At 33.6% G+C, this 22,747-nt stretch overlaps 1 protein-coding gene and 1 non-coding gene across 2 annotated transcripts; both read right to left on the bottom strand.

The window, feature by feature from the left end:
* Nucleotides 1-2,720: 2,720 nt before the first annotated feature.
* Nucleotides 2,721-21,670, bottom strand: LOC133554237 (cytochrome c oxidase subunit 4 isoform 2, mitochondrial). Its single transcript, XM_061902728.1, has 5 exons — nt 21,550-21,670; nt 12,266-12,374; nt 12,037-12,192; nt 8,540-8,671; nt 2,721-2,953 (listed from the first exon to the last, which is right to left on the bottom strand). Exons 2-5 carry the CDS (start codon nt 12,372-12,374, stop codon nt 2,820-2,822), a joined length of 531 nt encoding a protein of 176 aa, XP_061758712.1. The 5' UTR covers nt 21,550-21,670; the 3' UTR covers nt 2,721-2,819.
* Nucleotides 3,073-3,144, bottom strand: trnac-gca (transfer RNA cysteine (anticodon GCA)). Its single transcript has one exon. It is a non-coding gene; the product is annotated as a tRNA-Cys (tRNA).
* Nucleotides 21,671-22,747: the final 1,077 nt, after the last annotated feature.

The raw sequence follows: 22,747 nt of genomic DNA, 5'->3' as shown, positions 1-22,747 counted from the left end.
AAAAAAAGGCCCAATGGCCCACACCAAAAATATTAAAACCAATATTTTCATGGATAAGGAAACCTAACGAGGTAACCAAGAGATGAGAAACAAATTGGATGATAGATAATTGTTTTTAGTGTATTTTACAGCTGATTCAAGACATGGGTCAAAACCGACCCGTTAACATAAGCGATGGTAACAGAAAGCTAACACAAGAGGAAGGTTAAATAAAAAAAACGTTTATAAGTCATTTTAAATGTATTTAAAATATATATGTGTAAATAATAATACCAAATTAAACAAAATATATATAAAAAGGTGATTTATGATCCATTACACATGTGTTATTTCATCTTGTCCGCTGAAATAGGCTAATTTGACAATCTATTATTATTATTATTATTATTTATTTGATTATTTTAATGAAAAACATATTAAAGTAAATATTTAGAATATCTATTACATTACAGTACAGTGGAGAATTAAATGTATTATTAGGATTTTTTTAAAGTAAAAATGAGAATAAAATGCCCTTGTTTTCACATGCTCCTCTCGATTAGATATTTTTTCTCCCTAATATAATCTTGTCCACTGGAGGGAGCTGAAGAGCCAACTCTTATTATCGTATTCAAAGTAACGATTTACTTTCATTACAGCATTTTACAGTATTAGTACAGTACATTTCATTACAGTATGGTATATTTATGTAATTTTGCATATGTGTAATATATGTAATGTATAGTAATAATAAGTAAGTACCATTGATTGATTGATTGAAACTTTTATTAGTAGATTGCACAGTACAGTACATATTCCGTACAATTGACCACTAAATGGTAACACCCCAATACGTTTTTCAACTTGTTTAAGTCGGGGTCCACGTTAATTAATTAATGGTGTTAACAAAGTATTCAGTTATTATTACTAAATTATAGCTGAGATAGGCGCCAGCGCCCCCCGCGACCCCGAAAGGGAATAAGCGGTAGAAAATGGATGGATGGATGGATGGATATACATTATTACTATACATTAAGTAATAATGTATAGTAATATGATTTTTTGGATCAATTGTAATAGGATGTTTTTTTCAAACGCTCAATTAGTGACTAAGCTTTTTTTTCTCCCCAATGTAATCTTGTCCACTGTTTTATTAGAGTAAAAATGAGAATAAATTGCCATTTTTTTTCACATGGTCCTCCAAATTATATCTTTTTTTTTTCTCCCTAATATAATCTTGTCCACTGGAGGGAGCTAAAGAGCCAACTCCAATTATCGTATTAAAAGTAACGATTTAGAATATATCTTTAATTACAGTACAGTATAGAATTAAATGTAATGGGATTTTTTTAAAACACTCAATTAGTGACTATGCTTTTTTTTCTCCCTAATCTAATCGTGTCCACTATTTCGTTAGAGTAAAAATTAGAATAAAATGCCTTTTTTTTTTCACATGGTCCTCCCGGTTATATTTTTTTTTCTCCCTAATATAATCTTGTCCACTGGAGGGAGCTAAAGAGACAACTATTATTACCTTATTAAAAGTAACAATTTAGAATATATCTTTCATTACAGTACAGTATAAAATTTAATGAAATAGGATTTTTTTTAAATGCTCCATTAGTGACTAGGCTTTTTTCTCTCTGATGTAATCTCGTCCACTGTTTTGTTACAGTAAAAATCAGAATAAAATACCTTTTTTTTTCACATGGTCTTCCCGATTATATCTTTTTTTTCTCCCTAATATAATCTTGTCCACTGGAGGGCGCTAAAGAACCAACTCTTATTATCGTGTTAAAAATAACGATTTAGAATATATCTTTCAATACAGTAGATTATAAAATTAAATGTAAAATGACTTTTTTAAACACTCAATTAATGACTAGGCTTTTTTTCTCCCTAATATAATCTTGTCCACAGGAGAGAGCTAAAGAGCCAACTATTATTATCGTATTAAAAGTAACGTTTTAGAATATATCTTTCATTACAGTACAGTAGAAAATGAAATGTAATAGGATTTTTTCAAACGCTCAATTAGTGACTAGGCTTTTTTTCTCCCCGCTGTTTTATTAGAGTAAAAATGAGAATAAAATGCAATTTTTTTCACATGGTCTTCCCGATTGTATTTTTTTTCCCTCCCTAATCTTGTCCACTGGAGGGCGCTAAAGAGCCAACTCTTATCATGGTGTTAAAAATAACGATTTAGAATATATCTTTCATTACAGTACAGTATTGAATTAAATGCAATAGGATTTTTTTAAACGTTAAAATTAGTGTTTAGGCTTTTTTTCCCCAAAATCTAATCTTGTCCACTGTTTCATTAAAGTAAAAATCTGAATAAAATGCAATTTTTTAACATCGTCTTCCCGATATCTTTTTTTCCTCTCCCTAATATAATCTTCTCCACTAGAGGGGGCTAAAGACTTAAATATTTCCCCCTTGTAACGTCTATAAAGTAACTAACATATGTAAAATAGATTTAAAACAGTACAGATGGGAATAAAATGTCCATAGAATTGTATATAAGTAACTTTAAATATATTTTAAATGTATGTATGTAAATAATAATAGTGAACTAAAAAAACATGTATAAAAATGTGATTAATTATCCATTATATTCTAATTAGAAAATGGATAGATGGATGGCATTAAAAAAATGCTGAATTTCTAAAAATAATAATAATAATAATAATAATCCTAAAAGTAATGAATATTACAAAAGTAATGAATATTCCACAGGGTTGGACGGAGTCAAGCTTTATTGATCTGCTCATTTTTAAAAGACAGCAGCAGTGGTGATTTTTCTGCTTCCTTTTAGTATGTTCCACTTCATTTGTGTTTTACTTCCACTGGCCTTTCTCGTAGTCCCACTTGGAGGAGAACCCTTCGACGGGATTGATCCTCATGTCCAGCATCCTCTGCACCTGTTTGGCCTGCAGCTCGGCATCAAAGGTCGGGGGGCGTGGCGGGTACACTGTTGGGAAAAACATCCTGCTCTTACTCTTTTTTTGTATTGGTTGGCAAGACGAGTTAACGCCAGATTCACACCTGACAGTAATCAACAATATGGTATTTACGTAAAAAAAAAATGTCAGGGGGCATCCGGATTTGAACCGGGGACCTCTTGATCTGCAGTCAAATGCTCTACCACTGAGCTATACCCCCGGTACGTGATCTGGGAATATATTAGTATTTTTATTTACAGTATCACCCCTGTCACAAGTGTTTATTTTTTGTTCATATTCATTTTCATCCCCAAAATAAATGTTTTTATTTTTCTAATAAGTTTATTTTTTTTTTGTTTCTGTTTCTGTTCCCACGTTGAAAAAAAATAAATTAATAAATCCTGGCGACCATGAATGCGTCAGAAGAAACCACGTGACATCACGCGCGTTCTCTGATTGGTCGAAATAACGTGGACAGGAAAAAACAAAAAACTTTGCCCTATAAGCTGGCAGCTGAAATAAAGTAAATCGAGACAAATGAGCACTTTAGGCAAGTTTGATAAGAGCATGTACGCAAAGACGATAAAGAACAATGACGAGTGGTTTTGGCTCAACTATGCTACGAGTTTTCGTGCTAAACCGGTAAGGCGACATTTGTTAACTTCCTGGTACGTGACGTCACCATTTGACATTTAGGGTCAAGCATGACTTTTTGTTGTTGTGGTTTTACCTCAACTTTAAAAGTAGTTAAAAAAGACTCAATGGTGCTAGTGTAAAAGCTTCCTAAAACCAATTTGAAGTAAACAAAACCTGTGGAAATGAACTCTTTGGGTTTATGGATAGTTGTGGAAGGTTGACGTGTGCACTACAATCTCTTTGGACTTTAACTGGACGGGTTGAGGAGGCAGGGAACTTGTCCAGGGTGTACACCGCCTTCCGCCAGATTGTAGCTGAGATAGGCACCAGCGTCCCCCGCGACCCCAAAGGGAATAAGCCAGGGGTCACCAACACGGTGCCCGCGGGCACCAGGTAGCCCGTAAGGACCAGATGAGTCGCCCGCTGGCCTGTTCTAAAAATAGCTCAAATAGCAGCACTTACCAGTGAGCTGCCTCTATTTTTTTTAAATTGTATTTATTTACTAGCAAGCTAGGCTCGCTTTGCTCGACATTTTTAATTCTAAGAGAGACAAAACTCAAATAGAATTTGAAAATCCATTAAAATATTTCAAAGACTTGGTCTTCACTTGTTTAAATAAATTATTATTATTATTTTTTGCTTCTTATAACTTTCAGAAAGATAATTCTAGAGAAAAAATACAACCTTAAAAATGATTTTAGGATTTTTAAACACATATACCTTTTCACCTTTTAAATTCCTTCCTCTTCTTTCCTGAGAATTTAAATCAATGTTTGAGTAAATTTATTTTTTTATTGTAAAGAATAATAAATAGATTTTAATTTAACTCTTTATATTAGCTTCTGTTTTTTCGACGAAAAATATTTGTGAAATATTTCTTCCAACTTAATATGATTAAAATTCCCAAAAAATATTCTGGCAAATCTACAAAATCTTTAAATCAAATTTAAATCTTATTTCAAAGTCTTTTGAATTTCTTTTAAAATGTTTGTTCTGGAAAATCTAGAAGAAATAATGATTTGTCTTTGGTCCAATTTGTTATATCTTCTAACAAAGTGCAGATTGGATTTTAACCTACTTAAAACATGTCATCAAAATTCTAAAAGTAATCCTAATCAGGAAAAATTACTAATAATGTTTCAGAAATTATTTTTTAAATTTTTTCAAAAAGATTCGACTTAGCTAGTTTTTTTCTTATCTTTTTCGGTTGAGATTTGAATTTTAAAGAGTCGAAATGGAAGATAAACTATCTTTCAAATTTTTTTCCTGTTTTTTCCTCTTTTAAACCGTTCAATTAAGTGTTTTTTTCATCATTTATTCTCTACAAAAAACCTTCAGTAAAAGGGGGAAAAAAGTATGACGGATTGACAGACAGAAATACCCATTTTTTATATACATATATAGATTTATTTATTAAAGATAAATTGAGCAAATTGGCTATTTCTTGCAATTTATTTAAGTGTGTATCAAACTGGTAGCCCTTCGCATTAATCAGTACCCAAGAAGTAGCTCTTGGTTTCAAAAAGGTTGGTGACCCCTGGAATAAGCGGTAGGAAATGGATGGATGGATGGATGGATGGGTTGGAAAGAGAAAACGTGTAAAAAAAAATGAATTGGTGCATTAATAATTAAAAACAACAACTCGCAGGCTTTTTGTTTTGTGATCATCGCAGCCTAAAATGCCAGAATTTACGGAAGATTTTTCAGGAAAATGTGGCAAAAGTTGCCATGTTTCAAGTTTTTTTTTTAATACAATGTCATAAACTTGTGAATTTATGAATCCATCCATCCATCCATCATTCCTCCGCTTATCCGAGGTCGGGTCGCGGGGGCAGCAGCCCAAGCAGGGAAGCCCAGACTTCCCTTTCCCCAGCCACTTTGTCCAGCTCCTCCTGGGGGATCCCAAGGCGTTCCCACGCCTGCCGGGAGAGATAGTCCTCCCCAAAAAATACTTTTTTGATGTTTTACTCTTTTTGTTTACACTGACTTAAATGTAGACGCTAAAAAGCAGTGAGGTCTCATACACAAAAGTCACTGTCCAAATTACTGTACTGTTTTTAAAATAGTACTAAATTGTTATAAATACAGAAAGAAACGCCCCCAAAATATTCCTAATTGTTGGCTGTCTACAAGTTGCAGACATCCTTGTATCTAAGTGTTTATCAGAATCCGTCATTTATGTTCCCACACATTCACCCCACACATTGAGAGCATTTGAGAACTGTTGAGAGCGGTCTGTAGCACCCATTTTTGCTGGTGAATGAGCGACGATGAGATGAGGGTGTCATCACACTTCAACATCTCTTACATGTAAATGCTGCCTCTGTGCTAGGTCAGCATTGCAAATGAAAATCTCTTCTTCATTGGATAAAAAATTGTTACACAAACGTATGAATAAGCACACCTGTGTGTTGCTTAAAGGGGAACTGCAAATTTTTACATGGCAAGGGATGTTTTAAAAATAAATAAATAAATAAATAAAATAGTAAATAAATGCGATTAAAAGTTTGCTTACAATGAAATTATTATGAAATAAATTACTATGAAACCCTTAAAAAAACATCCAAAAGCCAACATTAATATTAACATTTATATACATGATGTAAGTATACATGTAATGTAGGAACAGGAACATTTATAATAACACTTAATATTTAAGTACTTTGCTCATTTTAAACCTACGCGGCACATTTATTTAAAAAAAATTGCATCACAATGTTTTTTTTTAACTAGATCACTGATGACTGAACAACTGCAGACTTTTCCAGCGCCAACAAACATAATAAAACATCACTTACTGTACAATGTCTGTTGTCATCAGGATGCCGATTTTTAGGATGTTCATATATTCCCATTTAGATTAAGAATGTCTCTTAATCCTCGCAAAGATAAGGTGGGTGTAACAAAGCATCGTTTCCTGTCGTTATCGCAATACCCAGGTCTAAATTGGCTGTCAAAGTGCACCAACTTGTCGGAATACATCCTCATCCTTGTACAACAACCAAACGAGGCGTCTTACAATATAACTACAACAACCAAACGGCGTGTCTTATAATGTCATTACAATATAACTACAAAAACCAAACGACGTGTATTACAATATAACTGCAACCACCAAACATGTCTTACAATATAACTACGACATGTGTTACAAAATAATTACAACAACCAGACGACTTGTCTTACAATATAATTACAACAACCAAACAACGTGTCTTACAATATAATTATAATATAACTACAACAACCAAACAACGCGTCTTACAATATAACTACAACAACCAGACGACATGTCATACAATATAACTACAACAACCAAACGAAGTGTCTTCCAATATAATTACAATATAACTACAAAAACCAAACAACGTGTCTTACGATATAACTATAATAACCAAACAATGTGTCTTACATATAACTACAACAACAACCAAACAACGTGTCTTACAATATAACTACGACGTGTCTTACAATATAATTAAAACATCCAAACAACGTGTCTTACAATATAACTATAACGTGTCTTACAATATTATTACAACAACCAAACGGCGTGTCTTACAATATGACTGCAACAACCAAATGAATATAACTACAACAATCAAACGACGTGTCTTACAATATAACTACAACAACCAAACGACATGTCTTACAATATAACTACAACAACCAAATTACGTGTCTTACAATATAACTACAACAACCAAACAACGTGTCTTACAATTTAACTACGACGTGTCTCACAGTATAATTACAACAACCAAAGGACGTGTTTTGCAATATAACTACGACAACCAAACGACTATAACTACAGAACCCAAACGACGTGTCTTACAATATAACTACAACAACCAAATGACGTGTCTTACAATGTAACTACAACAACCAAACAACCTGTCTTACAATATAACTACGGTTTGTCTTACAATATAACTACAGTACAACAACCAATATAGACGTTTCTTACAATATAACTACAACAACCAAATGACGTGTCTTACAATATAACTACAACAACCAAACAACCTGTCTTACAATATAACTACGGTGTGTCTTACAATATAACTACAGTACAACAACCAATATAGACGTGTCTTACAATATAACTACAACAACCAAATGACGTGTCTTACAATATAACTACAACAACCAAACAACCTGTCTTACAATATAACTACAGTGTGTCTTACAATATAACTACAGTACAACAACCAATATAGACGTTTCTTACAATATAACTACAACAACCAAAAAAATATAACTACAATAACCAAACGACGTGTCTTACAACTTGTCGGAATATGTCCTCATCCTTGTACTGTCCCGATGAGAGGCGGGATTTATGATCTAAAATAAAGTTTGACGAGCAAGGAAACGAAGCACCTCATCAGTCGATCATGTCAACATTGGCACACAAGCTATAAGTAGTTTGTCTGCGTTAGCGCTTATATTAACAATATCACTAATACTTGGTGGCCCTGCGATGAGGTGGCGACTTGTCCAGGGTGTACCCCGCCTACCGCCCGAATGCAGCTGAGATAAGCTCCAGCGACCCCCCCCCCCCGCCACCCCAAAAGGGAAAGTGGTAGAAAAAGGATGGATGGACTAATACTTGGTTAATATTCAAGTCACGAAATGTAAATTGAGTATTGTTGGCGCTTTTTGGATGTTTTTTTATTTGTTTTTTACGGGCAGAATACAGGACCTCTCATTGGCTTTTGAATGTTTATTTATAAGTTAGAATGCATTAAAATAAAAACACTTTTGTGAATGCTAAAAAAAAAAAAATGGGCCGTAGTTACAATATAACTACAACAACCAAACAATGTGTTTTACAATATAACTACAACAACTAAACGACGTGTCTTATATTATAATTCCCTAGAAGGCTTAGGGAGCGCATGGAGGACTTACCACTGGAGCACTAGTAGGCCGATAAAACCCGCATTACTGACTAAAACCAAAGTTAGTAGACTGACCATAGACTGCCTGCCACCAGACCAGCAGACCGGTGAAGCCCAGGAAGATGAAAGAGGCGCCCACCACCGTCTTCCACTCGTCTGTTTTCTGATTGATCTCAGGGTAGGTCTGACGGAACATCAGGCGGTACACTAAAATAGACAACAGGCCCATTAAAAGCGACTTTTGAGCAGACTTTTGATTGATGAGGTTTAAGAAAGCCTTGAAAAGTGAAATGATTGAAAATGATAAAATATAGTAACAAATACTTCCATCCCATTTTTTTTTTTTAACGTTGATGTTCCAGGTAGTCTTATTTTCAGTGGAGGTATAGGAAAGGCAAATATAAGCTTTGGCTTCAGCCTATTCCTTTTTCCGTCATTCTTTTTCTTTTCTTTTTGTGTGTGAACGTGTAAGTTTGTTAAATATGTATAATCTGTACTGTTAAACTTTTAACTACAACAACCAAACGACGTGTCTTACAGTATAACTACAACAACCAAACAACGTGTCTTACAATATAACTACCACAACCAAACGAATATAACTACAACAACCTAACACAATGTCTGACAATATAACTACAACAACCAAACGACGTGTCTTACAATATAATTACAATATAACTACAACAACCAAAAGACGTGTCTTACAATATAACTACGGCGTGTCTTACAATATAACTACCAAACAACGTGTCTTACAGTATAACTACAACAACCAAACAACGTGTCTTACAATATAACTACCACAACCAAACTAATATAACTACAACAACCTAACACAATGTCTGACAATATAACTACAACAACCAAACGACGTGTCTTACAATATAATTACAATATAACTACAACAACCAAAAGACGTGTCTTACAATATAACTACGGCGTGACTTACAATATAACTACAACAACCAAACAACGTGTCTTACAGTATAACTACAACAACCAAACAACGTGTCTTACAATATAACTACCACAACCAAACGAATATAACTACAACAACCTAACACAATGTCTGACAATATAACTACAACAACCAAACAACGTGTCTTACAATATAACTACAACAACCAAACAACGTGTCTTACAATATACTAACTAAAACAACCAAACGAATATAACTACAACAACCAAACGACATGTCTTACATTATAATTACAATATCAATACAACAACCAAACAACATGTCTTACAATATAATTACAAAATAACTACAACAACCAAACGACGTGTCTTACAATATCATTACAATATAACCACAACAACCAAACGACGTGTCTTACACTAGAACTACCACAACCAAACGACGTGTCTTACAATATAACTACCACAACCAAATGACGAGTCTTAAAATATAACCACACCAACCAAACGACGTGTCTTACAATATAACTACAACAACCAAACGAATAAAACTACAACTACCAGACGACGTATCTTACAATATAACTACAACAACCAAACGACGTGTCTTACAATATAACTATAACAACCAAACAAATATGACTGCAACAACCAAACGACGTGTCTTACAATATAACTACAACAACCAAACATGTCTTACAATATAATTACAATATAACTACACAACCAAACAACGTGTTTTACAATATAACTACAACAACCAAACGATGTGTCCTAAAATATAACCACAACAACCAAACGACGTGTATTACAATATAACTACAACAACCAAATGACCGGTCTTGAAATATGACTACAATAACCAAGCGAATATAACTACAACAACCAATCGACGTGTCTTAAAATATAATTACAATGTAACTACAACAACCAAACAACGTGTTTTACAATATAATTACAACAACCAAACGACGTGTCTTACAATATAACCACAAAAACCAGACAACGTATCTTACAATAGAACTACAACAATCAAACAACGTGTCTTACAATATAACCACGACGTGTCTTACAATGTAACTACAACAACCAAACGACGTGTCTTACAATAGAACTACAACAACCAAACAAATATAATTACAACAACCAAACGAATATAACTACAACAACCAAACGACGTGTCTTACAATATAATTACAAGATAGCTACAGCAACCAAACAACGTGTCTTACAATATAATTACAACAACCAAACGACGTGTCTTACAATATAACCACAACAACCAGACAACGTATCTTACAATATAACTACAACAATCAAACAACGTCTCTTACAATATAACCACGACGTGTCTTACAATGTAACTACAACAACCAAATGACTTGTCTTACAATATAACTACAACAACCAAACAAATATAATTACAACAACCAAACAAATATAAATACAACAACCAAACGATGTGTCTTACAACATAATTACAATATAGCTACAACAACCAAACGACGTGTCTTACAATATAACTACAACAACCAAACAACGTGTCTTACAATATAATTACATTATAACCACAACAACCAAACGACGTGTCTCACAATATAACTACCACAACCAAATGACGTGTCTTAAAATGTAACCACAACAACCAAACGACGTGTCTTACAATATAACTACAACAATAAACAACGTGTCTTACAATATAACCACGACGTGTCTTACAATGTAACTACAACAACCAAACGACTTTTCTTACAATATAACTACAACAACCAAACAAATATAATTACAACAACCAAACAAATATAAATACAACAACCAAACGACGTGTCTTACAATATAATTACAATATGGCTACAACAACCAAACGACGTGTCTTACAATATAACTACAACAACCAAACAAATATAATTACAACAACCAAACGAATATAACTACAACAACTAAACGACTTGTCTTACAATATAATTACAGGATAGCTACAACAACCAAACAACGTGTCTTACAATATAATTACAACAACCAGAGAACGTATCTTACAATATAACTACAACAATCAAACAACGTGTCTTACAATATAACTACGACGTGTCTTATAATTACGAAGTTTCTTACAATATAACCACAACAACCAGACAACGTATCTTACAATATAACCACAACAACCAGAGAACGTATCTTACAATATAACTACAACAATCAAACAACGTGTCTTACAATATAACCACGACGTGTCTTACAATGTAACTACAACAACCAAATGAACTACAACAACCAAACAAATATAATTACAACAACCAAACAAATATAAATACAACAACCAAATGACGTGTCTTACAATATAATTACAATATAGCTACAACAACCAAACAACGTGTCTTACAATATAATTACATTATAACCTCAACAACCAAACGACGTGTCTTACAATATAACTACAACAATTCATACTACATATATACACACACATATATATATATATATATATATATATATATATATATATATGTATATGTATATATATATATATATATATATATATATATGTATATATATATATATATATATATATATATATATATATATATGTATATATATACCTGTATGTATGTATGTTTATGTATATGTATATATATATGTGTTTCAGGTCTTACAGGCTATCTTCTCCTCTTTGCTCAGCTGCTGCCAGGGTCCTTTCTCCTTTTGTTTCAGGCTCTTGTCTGCAGCACTCAGCTTGTCCTTGAAAGGCCTGTCAGGCAGCGGCGTGTCCACACTGTCCCAGTACTTGGACTTGGACATCTGGTCCACCCCTGATGGAAGACATCAAGGACCAGTAAACACATCCATAGACACGGTAAGCACAACTTCCGGCTCTGGCCGTACCGTGACCGTGGCTCGCCATGGTGGCTCTGCTGGAGGTCAGGGCCGCCGCCACGCGTCCTCTTAGGAACATTGCTCGCACATGTCCCGCCGCCGCCATCAGGCCGAGCATCTGTGGTAGTAGATCTCAGGTGGACTAAATATTTTAGAAGTGCGATACCACTGATTTTCTCTGCGATCCAGTACCAATACTTCGCTCAACTATACCTATAACATGTCTGCTAAAACGTCAAAAGCTGTGTCTTTTCAAATAATAACATATTTATCTTAAAAAACAGCAACAGTATAATGTAAGAAAAAAAGAGCAAAAAATCTGAGAAAAAGCCAAACATTTTAAACGAATAAAAAATAATACTATAATAAGACACTTATAACTCAAAGTTGTATCTTTAAATGTAAATCCATCCATCTCTTTTCTGCCGCTTGTCCCTGTAGAGGTCGCAGGGGGTGCTGGAGCCTATATCAGCCGCATTTGGGCGGAAGGCGTGTACACCCTGGACAAGTCGCCGCCTCATGTATATAATATCTGTTTTTAGCATTTAAAAAAATACATCAAAATGGCCCCTCCATACTTACAAACCCTTTCATTATTGAATCATCCATTCATCCGTTCATTTTCTACCAAACTGAACAGTTATATTTTGGGAATTTTTAGTCTTTTATTATTATATTTTGTCACACATCAGATAAGGTAGAAAAAATGCAGTTTGAGACTAGATCTGATTAATCTCTGATAAATAATTTGTCTGCGTTAGCACTTATAATAACAATATCACTAATACTTATTTTTATTCAAGTCAGGAAATGTAAATGGAGCATTATTGGCGCTTTTTGGATGTTTTTTTATTTTGTTTTATGGGCGCTATATAATACCTTCCATTGCCTTTTTTTAAACGTTTATTTACAAGTTAGAATTCATTAAAAATCAAGCATTTTAGTGAGCACCAAAAAAATAGTGCCGTTCCCCTTTAATGCTTATACAATATTTTTATTATTATTTTCAATAATTATGTTTAGCATTTTTGCGCCACATTTTTTTTTACTTTGGAATTTTTTGTATTTTATTATTATATTTTGTCACACATGAATTAAATCAGATAAGGTAGAAAAAATTTAGTTTGAGACTAGATCTTATTCATCTTTGATAAATAGTTCGTCTGGGTTAGCACTTATAATAACAATATTACTAATACTTGGTTAATATTCATGTCAGGAAATGTAAATGGGGTATTATTGGCGCTTTTTGGATTTTTTTGATTGGGTTTTACGGGCAGAATAAGACCTCCCGTTGGCTTTTTTTAACGTTTATTTACAAGTTATAATTCATTAAAAATAAACAATTTTTGTGAACACTAAAAAGAAGTGCCGTTCCCCTTTAATGCTTATATAATAATATTATTATTATTATTATTTTTGATAATATTGTTTAGCATTTTTGTGCCACATTTTTTTTTTTACTTTGAAATTTTTAGTATTTTATTATTATATTTTGTCACGCATTAATTAAATCAGATAAGGTAAAAAAAATGTAGTTTGGGACTAGATCTGATTCATCTTTGATAAATAGTTTGTCTGTGTTAGCACTTATAATAACAATATCACTAATACGCAATACACAAGACGCAATGATCAATCCTTTATTGGGATTTATCGGCGGAATAATGAAGTTTATTTACAATTTAGAATCCATTAAAAATAAAACATTTTTGTGAACACTAAAAAAAAGTGCCCTTACCCTTTAATGCTGATATAATATTATTGTTATTATTTTCGATAATAATGTTTAGCTTTTGTGCGCCACATTTTTTTTTTTTTTACTTTGGAATTTTTGTTATTTTATTATTATATTTTGTCACACATGAATTAAATCAGATAAGTTTAAAAAAAAATGTAGTTTGAGACTAGATCTGATTAATCTTTGATAAATAGTTCGTCAATAATACTTCTTTAATATCCAAGTCATGAAATGTAAATGGAGTGGTGTTAGTGCTTTATGGATGTTTTTTTATTGGGTTTTACGGGCGGAATAGAGGACCTCCCATTGGCTTTTTTTTAACCTTTATTTACAAGTTATAATTAATTAAAAATCAAGCATTTTTGTGAACGCAAAAAAAAATGCAGTTCCCCTTTAATGCTTATATAAATAGACCAACAGTATACAAGACAGCTCATGATATATGCTTATATTTTATTATTTTTTGGTAATATTGTTTAGCCTTTTTACGCCACATTTTTTTTTACTTTGTAATTTTTTGTATTTTATCAATATATTTTTGGCACATATGAATTTAAAAAAAAAATGCTCTTCCTCTTTAATGCTTGTATAAATTGACCAAGAGTGTACAAGACAGCTCATGATATATGCTTATATTTTATTATTTTTTGGTAATATTGTTTAGCATTTTTACGCCACTTTTTTTTTTTCAGTTCGGAATTTTTTATATTTTATTAATATATTTTTGTCACACATGAATTAAGTCACGTACCCCGCCTACCGCCCGAATGCAGCTGAGATAGGCTCCAGCGACCCCCCGCCACCCCAAAAGTGAAGTGAATTATATTTATATAGCACTTTTCTCTAGTGACTCAAAGCGCTTTACATAGTGAAACCCAATATCTAAGTTACATTTAAACCAGTGTGGGTGGCACTGGGAGCAGGTGGGTAAAGTGTCTTGCCCAAGGACACAACGGCAGTGACTAGTATGGTGGAAGCGGGAATCGAACCTGCAACCCTCTAATTGCTGACACGGCCGCTCTACCAACCGAGCTATACCGCCCTCAAGCGGTGGTTGGTTGGTGGGTGGATGGATGGATGGATAGATGGATGGATGGATGGATGGATGGATGGATGGATGGATGGATGGATGGATGGATGGATGGATGGATGGATGGATGGATGGATGGATGGATGGATGGATGGATGGATGGATGGATGGATGGATGGATGAAATCAGATAAGGTAAAAAAAAATTAAGTTTGAGATTTGCTCTGATTCATCTTTGATAAATAGTTTGTCTGCGTTAGCACTTATAATAACAATATCACTAAATATTGGGATTTACCGACGGAATAATGAAGTTTATTTACAAGTTAGAATCCATCCATCCATTTCCTACCGCTTATTCCCTCAAGTTAGAATCCATTAAAAATAAAACATTTTTGTGAACACAAAAAAGAAGTGCCGTTCCCCTTTAATGCTCATATATTATTATTATTATTATTGATAATATTGTTTAGCATTTTTGCACCACATTTTTTCTTTCACTTTGGAATTGTTTGTATTTATTATTATATTTCACATATGTCAGATAAAAATAAAGTTTGAGACTAGATCCGAGTCATCATTGATAAATAGTTTGTCTGCGTTAGCACTTATAATAACAATATCACTAAATATTGGGATTTACCGGCGGAATAATAAAGTTTATTTACAAGTTAGAATCCATTCAAAATAAAACATTTTTGTGAACACTAAAAAAAAGTGCCGTTCCCCTTTATGCTTATATAATATTATTATTATTATCATTTTTGATATCATTTATCATTTTTGCGCCACATTTTTGTTTTACTTTGGAATTTTTTGTATTTCATTATTATATTTCACATATGTCAGATAAAAATAAAGTTTGAGACTAGATCTGAGTCATCATTGGTAAATAGTTTGTCTGCGTTAGCACTTATAATAACAATATCACTAAATATTGGGATTTACTGGCGGAATAATAAAGTTTGTTTACAAGTTAGAATCCATTAAAAATAAAACATTTTTGTGAACACTAAGAAAAAGTGCCGTTCCCCTTTAATGCTTATATAATATTATTATTCTTATCATTTTTGATATTGTTTATCATTTTTGCGCCACATTTTTCTTTTACTTTGGAATTTTTTGTATTTTATTATTATATTTCACATATGTCAGATAAAAATAAAGTTTGAGACTAGATCTGAGTCATCATTGATAAATAGTTTGTCTGCGTTAGCACTGACCGGTGTCTCACCTTCCCTTTATTTCAAAAATCCTTGAAAAAATTGTTGCGGAGCAGTTAAATGAACACTTAGCGTCTAACAATCTATGTGAAACCTTTCAATCCGGTTTCAGGGCAAATCACTCCACGGAGACAGCCCTCGCAAAAATGACTAATGATCTATTGCTAACGATGGATTCTGATGCGTCATCTATGTTGCTGCTCCTCGATCTTAGCGCTGCTTTCGATACTGTCGATCATAATATTTTATTAGAACGTATCAAAACACGAATTGGTATGTCAGACTTAGCCCTGTCTTGGTTTAACTCTTATCTTACTGATAGGATGCAGTGTGTCTCCCATAACAGTGTGACCTCGGACTACGTTAAGGTAACGTGTGGAGTTCCCCAGGGTTCGGTCCTTGGCCCTGCACTCTTCAGCATCTACATGCTGCCGCTAGGTGACGTCATATGCAAATACGGTATTAGCTTTCATTGTTATGCTGATGACACCCAACTCTACATGCCCCTAAAGCTGACCAACACGCCGGATTGTAGTCAGCTGGAGGCGTGTCTTAATGAAATTAAACAATGGATGTCCGCTAACTTTTTGCAACTCAACGCCAAAAAAAGGGAAATGCTGATTATCGATCCTGCTAGACACCGAACTCTATTTAATAATACAACTCTAACATTTGACAACCAAACAATTAAACAAGGCGACACGGTAAAGAATCTGGGTATTATCTTCGACCCAACTCTCTCCTTTGAGGCACACATTAAAAGCGTTACTAAAACGGCCTTCTTTCATCTCCGTAATATCGCTAAAATTCGCTCCATTCTGTCCACTAAAGACGCTGAGATCATTATCCATGCGTTTATTACGTCTCGCCTCGATTACTGTAACGTATTATTTTCGGGTCTCCCCATGTCTAGTATTAAAAGATTACAGTTGGTACAAAATGCGGCTGCTAGACTTTTGACAAGAACAAGAAAGTTTGATCACATTACGCCTGTACTGGCTCACCTGCACTGGTTTCCTGTGCACTTAAGATGTGACTTTAAGGTTTTACTACTTACGTATAGAATACTACACGGTCTAGCTCCATCCTATCTTGCCGATTGTATTGTACCATATGTCCCGGCAAGAAATCTGCGTTCAAAGGACTCCGGCTTATTAGTGATTCCAAAAGCCCAAAAAAAGTCTGCGGGCTATAGAGGGTTTTCCGTTCGGGCTCCAGTACTCTGGAATGCCCTCCCGGTAACAGTTAGAGATGCCACCTCAGTAGAAGCATTTAAGTCTCACCTTAAAACTCATTTGTATACTCTAGCCTTTAAATAGACTCCCTTTTTAGACCAGTTGATCTGCCGTTTCTTTTCTTTTTCTTCTATGTCCCACTCTCCCTTGTGGAGGGGGTCCAGTCCGATCCGGTGGCCATGTACTGCTTGCCTGTGTATCGGCTGGGGACATCTCTGCGCTGCTGATCCGCCTCCGCTTGGGATGGTTTCCTGCTGGCTCCGCTGTGAACGGGACTCTCGCTGCTGTGTTGGATCCGCTTTGGACTGGACTCTCGCGACTGTGTTGGATCCATTGTGGATTGAACTTTCACAGTATCATGTTAGACCCGCTCGACATCCATTGCTTTCCTCCTCTCTAAGGTTCTCATAGTCATCATTGTCACCGACGTCCCACTGGGTCATTATTGTCACCGATGTCCCACTGGGTGTGAGTTTTCCTTGCCCTTATGTGGGCCTACCGAGGATGTCGTGGTGGTTTGTGCAGCCCTTTGAGACACTAGTGATTTAGGGCTATATAAGTAAACACTGATTGATTGATTGATTATAGTAACAATCTCACTAAATATTGGGATTTACCGGCAGAATAACAAAGTTTGTTTACAAGTTAGAATCCATTAAAAATAGAATATTTTTGTGAACATTAAGAAAATGTGCCATTCCCCTTTAATGCTTATATAATATTATTACATTATAATTTTTTATATTGTTTATCATTTTTGCTCCACAGTTTTCTTTTACTTTGGAATTTTTTGTATTTTATTATTAGATTTCACATATGTCAGATAAAAATAAAGTTTGAGACTAGATCTGAGTCATCATTGGTAAATAGTTTGTCTGCGTTAGCACTTATAATAACAATATCACTAAATATTGGGATTTACCGGCAGAATAATAAAGTTTATTTACAAGTTAGAATCCATTAAAAATAAAACATTTTTGTGAACACTAAGAAAAAGTGCCGTTCCCCTTTAATGCTTATGTAATATTATTATTCTTATCATTTTTGATATTGTTTATCATTTTTGCGCCACATTTTTCTTTTACTTTGGAATTTTTTGTATTTTATTATTATATTTCACATATGTCAGATAAAAATAAAGTTTGAGACTAGATCTGAGTCATCATTGATGAATAGTTTGTCTGCGTTAGCACTTATAATAACAATATCACTAAATATTGGGATTTACCGGCGGAATAATGAAGTTTATTTACAAGTTAGAATTCATTACAAATAAAACATTTTGGTGAACACTAAAAAAAAATGCCGTTCCCCTTTAATGCTTATATAATAATATTATTATTATCATTTTTGATATCGTTTAACATTTTTGTTCCACATTTTTTCTTTTACTTTGGAATTGTTTGCATTTTATTATTATATCTCACATATGTCACACATGAATCAGATAAATATAAAGTTTGAGACTAGATCCGAGTCATCATTGATAAATAGTTTGTCTGCGTTAGCACTTATAATAACAATAAGACTAATACGCAATACACAAGACGCAATAATCAATCCTTTATTGGGATTTATCGGCGGAATAATGAAGTTTATGTACAAGTTAGAATCCATTGAAAAAAAAAAACATTTTTGTGAACACTAAAAAAAAGTGCCGTTCCCCTCTAATGCTTGGATAATATTAGTATCATTATTATTTTGGATAATATTGTTTAGCATTTTTGCGCCACATTTTTTTTTACTTTGGAATTTTTAGTATTTTATTATTATTTTATTATTTATTATATCTGATTCACCTTTGATAAATAGTTTGTCTGTGTTAGCTTTTATAATAATATCACTAATACTTGGTTAATATTTAGGTCAGGAAATGTAAATGGAGTATTGTTGGCGCTTTTTGGATGTTTTTGGGGGGGGTTTTACGGGCGAAATAGGGGACCTTCCATTGGCTTTTTTTAACGTTTATTTACAAATTAGAATTCATTAAAAATAAAACATTTTTGTGAGCACTAAAAAAAATGTGCCGTTAACCTTTAATGCTTATATAATATATCCTTTTTATTATTTTTGATAATATTGTCTAGCATTTTTGCGGCAAATTTTTTTTCACTTTGTAATTTTTTGTATTTTATTATTATATTTTGTCATACATGAATTAAATCAGAAAAGGTAAAAAAAAAGTAATTTCAGACTAGATCTGATTCATCTTTGATATGTAATGAAATTTCGTTCTTATCTGTGCTGTAAAGTTCAAATTAGAATGACAATAAAAAGGAAGTCTAAGTCTAAGTCTAAATAAATAGTTTGTCTGCGTTAGCACTTATAATAACAATATCATTAATACTCAATACACAAGACGCAATATTGGGATTTACCGGCGGAATAATATAATGTATTTACAAGTTAGAATCCATTAAAAATAAACATTTTTGTGAACACTAAAAAAAAGTGCCGTTCCCCTTTAATGCTTATATTATTATTATTATCATTTTTGATATCGTTTGCATTTTTGCGCCACATTTTTCTTTTACTTTGGAATTTTTGGGTATTTTATTATTATATTTCACATATGTCACACGTGAATCAGATAAAAATACAGTTTGAGACTAGATCTGATTCATCATTGGTAAATAGTTTGTCTGCGTTAGCACTTATAATAACAATATCACTAAATATTGGGATTTACCGGCGGAATAATGAAGTTTGTGTACAAGTTAGAATCCATTAAAAATAAAACATTTTTGTGAACACTAAAAAAAAGTGCCGTTCCCCTTTAATGCTGATATAATATTATTATTATTATTATCATTTTTGATATTGTTTATCACTTTTGCACCACATTTTTCTTTTACTTTGGAATTTTGGGGTATTTTATTATTATATTTCACATATGTCACACGTGAATCAGATAAAAATACAGTTTGAGACTAGATCTGATTCATCATTGATAAATAGCTTGTCTGCGTTAGCACTTATAATAACAATATCACTAAATATTGGGATTTACCGGCGGAATAATGAAGTTTGTGTACAAGTTAGAATCCATTAAAAATAAAACATTTTTGTGAACACTAAAAAAAAGTGCCGTTCCCCTTTAATGCTTATATAATATTATTATTATCATTTTTGATATTGTTTATCACTTTTGCACCACATTTTTCTTTTACTTTGGAATTTTGGGGTATTTTATTATTATATTTCACATATGTCACACGTGAATCAGATAAAAATACAGTTTGAGACTAGATCTGAGTCATCATTGATAAATAGTTTGTCTGCGTTAGCACTTATAATAACAATATCACTAAATATTGGGATTTACCGGCGGAATAATGAAGTTTGTTTACAAGTTAGAATCCATTAAAAATAAAACATTTTTGTGAACACTAAAAAAAGTGCCGTTCCCCTTTAATGCTTATGTAATATTATTATTATTATTATTATCATTTTTTATATTGTTTATCATTTTTGCTCCACATTTTTCTTTTACTTTGGAATTTTTTGTATTTTATTATTATAATTCACATATGTCAGATAAAAATAAAGTTTGAGACTAGATCTGAATCATTATTGATAAATAGTTTGTCTGCGTTAGCACTTATAATAACAATATCACTAATATGCAATAAACAAGAAGCAACAATCAATCTTTTAATCATGCTTTAACGCCTCTGCTTAACTTGATGCTCCTTTCACCCACTCACACACACACACGCACTCGCACACACACACACACGCACACACACACACACAAAGTAAAAATGGCGGTTTAAATTGGCAGGTTGTCAAAGTTAGAGTACATGATGACCTTCTAAGAGAGAAAAGACGTCACATGAGTAAAATATTATATTTTGTGTTATAAGTCCTGAATTTGCATTGAATGCATGCAAACAATGAAGGCTATATTTCATCTATATTTGTTTTCTATGCTTGTTGCCGTCTCGGCTGCACGTCTGCCACTCTGGAAAGTTGGAAAGTTTTGGACGTGGAGGAGGAGAGCTTGTGTTCTATCATATCTAAATACAGTAATACTATTTATACTGCCGATGCAGTTATACTCACGCTGCTGCAAACACCAGCAAAGTATTCCAGGAAAACCTTCTGCGTGTGTGTTTGTTTCAGTGTGTGTGTGTGTGGATGTCATGGACAACAGGAAGTAGTTGTCTAGTGGGTGGGACACATGGACACCAAGTGTTGGGGAACAAAATAAAAATAAAAAGTAGAGCAGCATTGTTTCATTGAATACGTTGTGTGCATGAAGAAATGCTGACTGTTTTGACTTTGACTTGTTTTTGCTCTCTTTGGAGAACGGCGTCAGGACAAAGGTTACATGAGGACACCAGCTTGTTCGTCTCTCTGCCATTTATGGTCGTGATGACACGCCTCCTACAGGCGACTGCCAAATGTCTTCCGCTTGCACTGTTTACTTCAGAGGGAAAGTATACTCCAGTGTACTTCAGAGGGAGTTTGTCCTTTAGAGGAAAAGTATACTTCAGTGTACTTCAGAGGGAGTCTGTACTTCAGAGGAAAAGTATACTTCAGTGTACTTCAGAGGGAGTCTGTACTTCAGAGGAAAATTATACTCCAGTGTACTTCAGAGGGAGTCTGTCCTTTAGAGGAAAAGTATACTCCAGTGTACTTCAGAGGGAGTTTGCCCTTTAGAGGAAAAGTATACTCCAGTGTACTTCAGAGGGAGTTTGTCCTTTAGAGGAAAAGTATACTCCAGTGTACTTCAGAGGGAGTTTGTCCTTTAGAGGAAAAGTAGACTCCAGTGTACTTCAGAGGGACTCTGTACTTGAGGTAACGTATTCTTCAGTGTACTGCAGAGGGAGTCTACTTCAGAGAAAAACTATACTCCAGTTTACTTCAGAGCGAGTCTGTACTTTAGAGGCATTGTATACTTCAGTGTACTTCAGAGGGAGTCTATACTTTAGAGTTAAAGTATACTTCAGGGGTGTCTGTACTTTAGAGGAAAAGTATACTCCAGTGTACTTCAGAGGGAGTTTGTCTTTTAGAGAAAAAGTATACTCCAGTGTACTCCAGAGCGAGTCTGTCCTTTAGAGGAAAAGTATACTCCAGTGTACTTCAGAGTGAGTTTGTCCTTTAGAGGAAAAGTATACTTCAGTGTACTTCAGAGGGAGTCAGAGGAAAAGTATACTCCAGTGTACTCCAGAGCGAGTCTGTCCTTTAGAGGAAAAGTATACTCCAGTGTACTTCAGAGGGAGTTTGTCCTTTAGAGGAAAAGTATACTCCGGTGTAC

This window comes from Nerophis ophidion, linkage group LG06 (genome assembly GCF_033978795.1).
Source record: "Nerophis ophidion isolate RoL-2023_Sa linkage group LG06, RoL_Noph_v1.0, whole genome shotgun sequence".
NCBI classification, from domain to species: domain Eukaryota; kingdom Metazoa; phylum Chordata; class Actinopteri; order Syngnathiformes; family Syngnathidae; genus Nerophis; species Nerophis ophidion.
The sequence above is the reverse complement of the archived record's forward strand: the minus strand, read 5'-3'. Positions and strand labels throughout refer to the sequence as shown.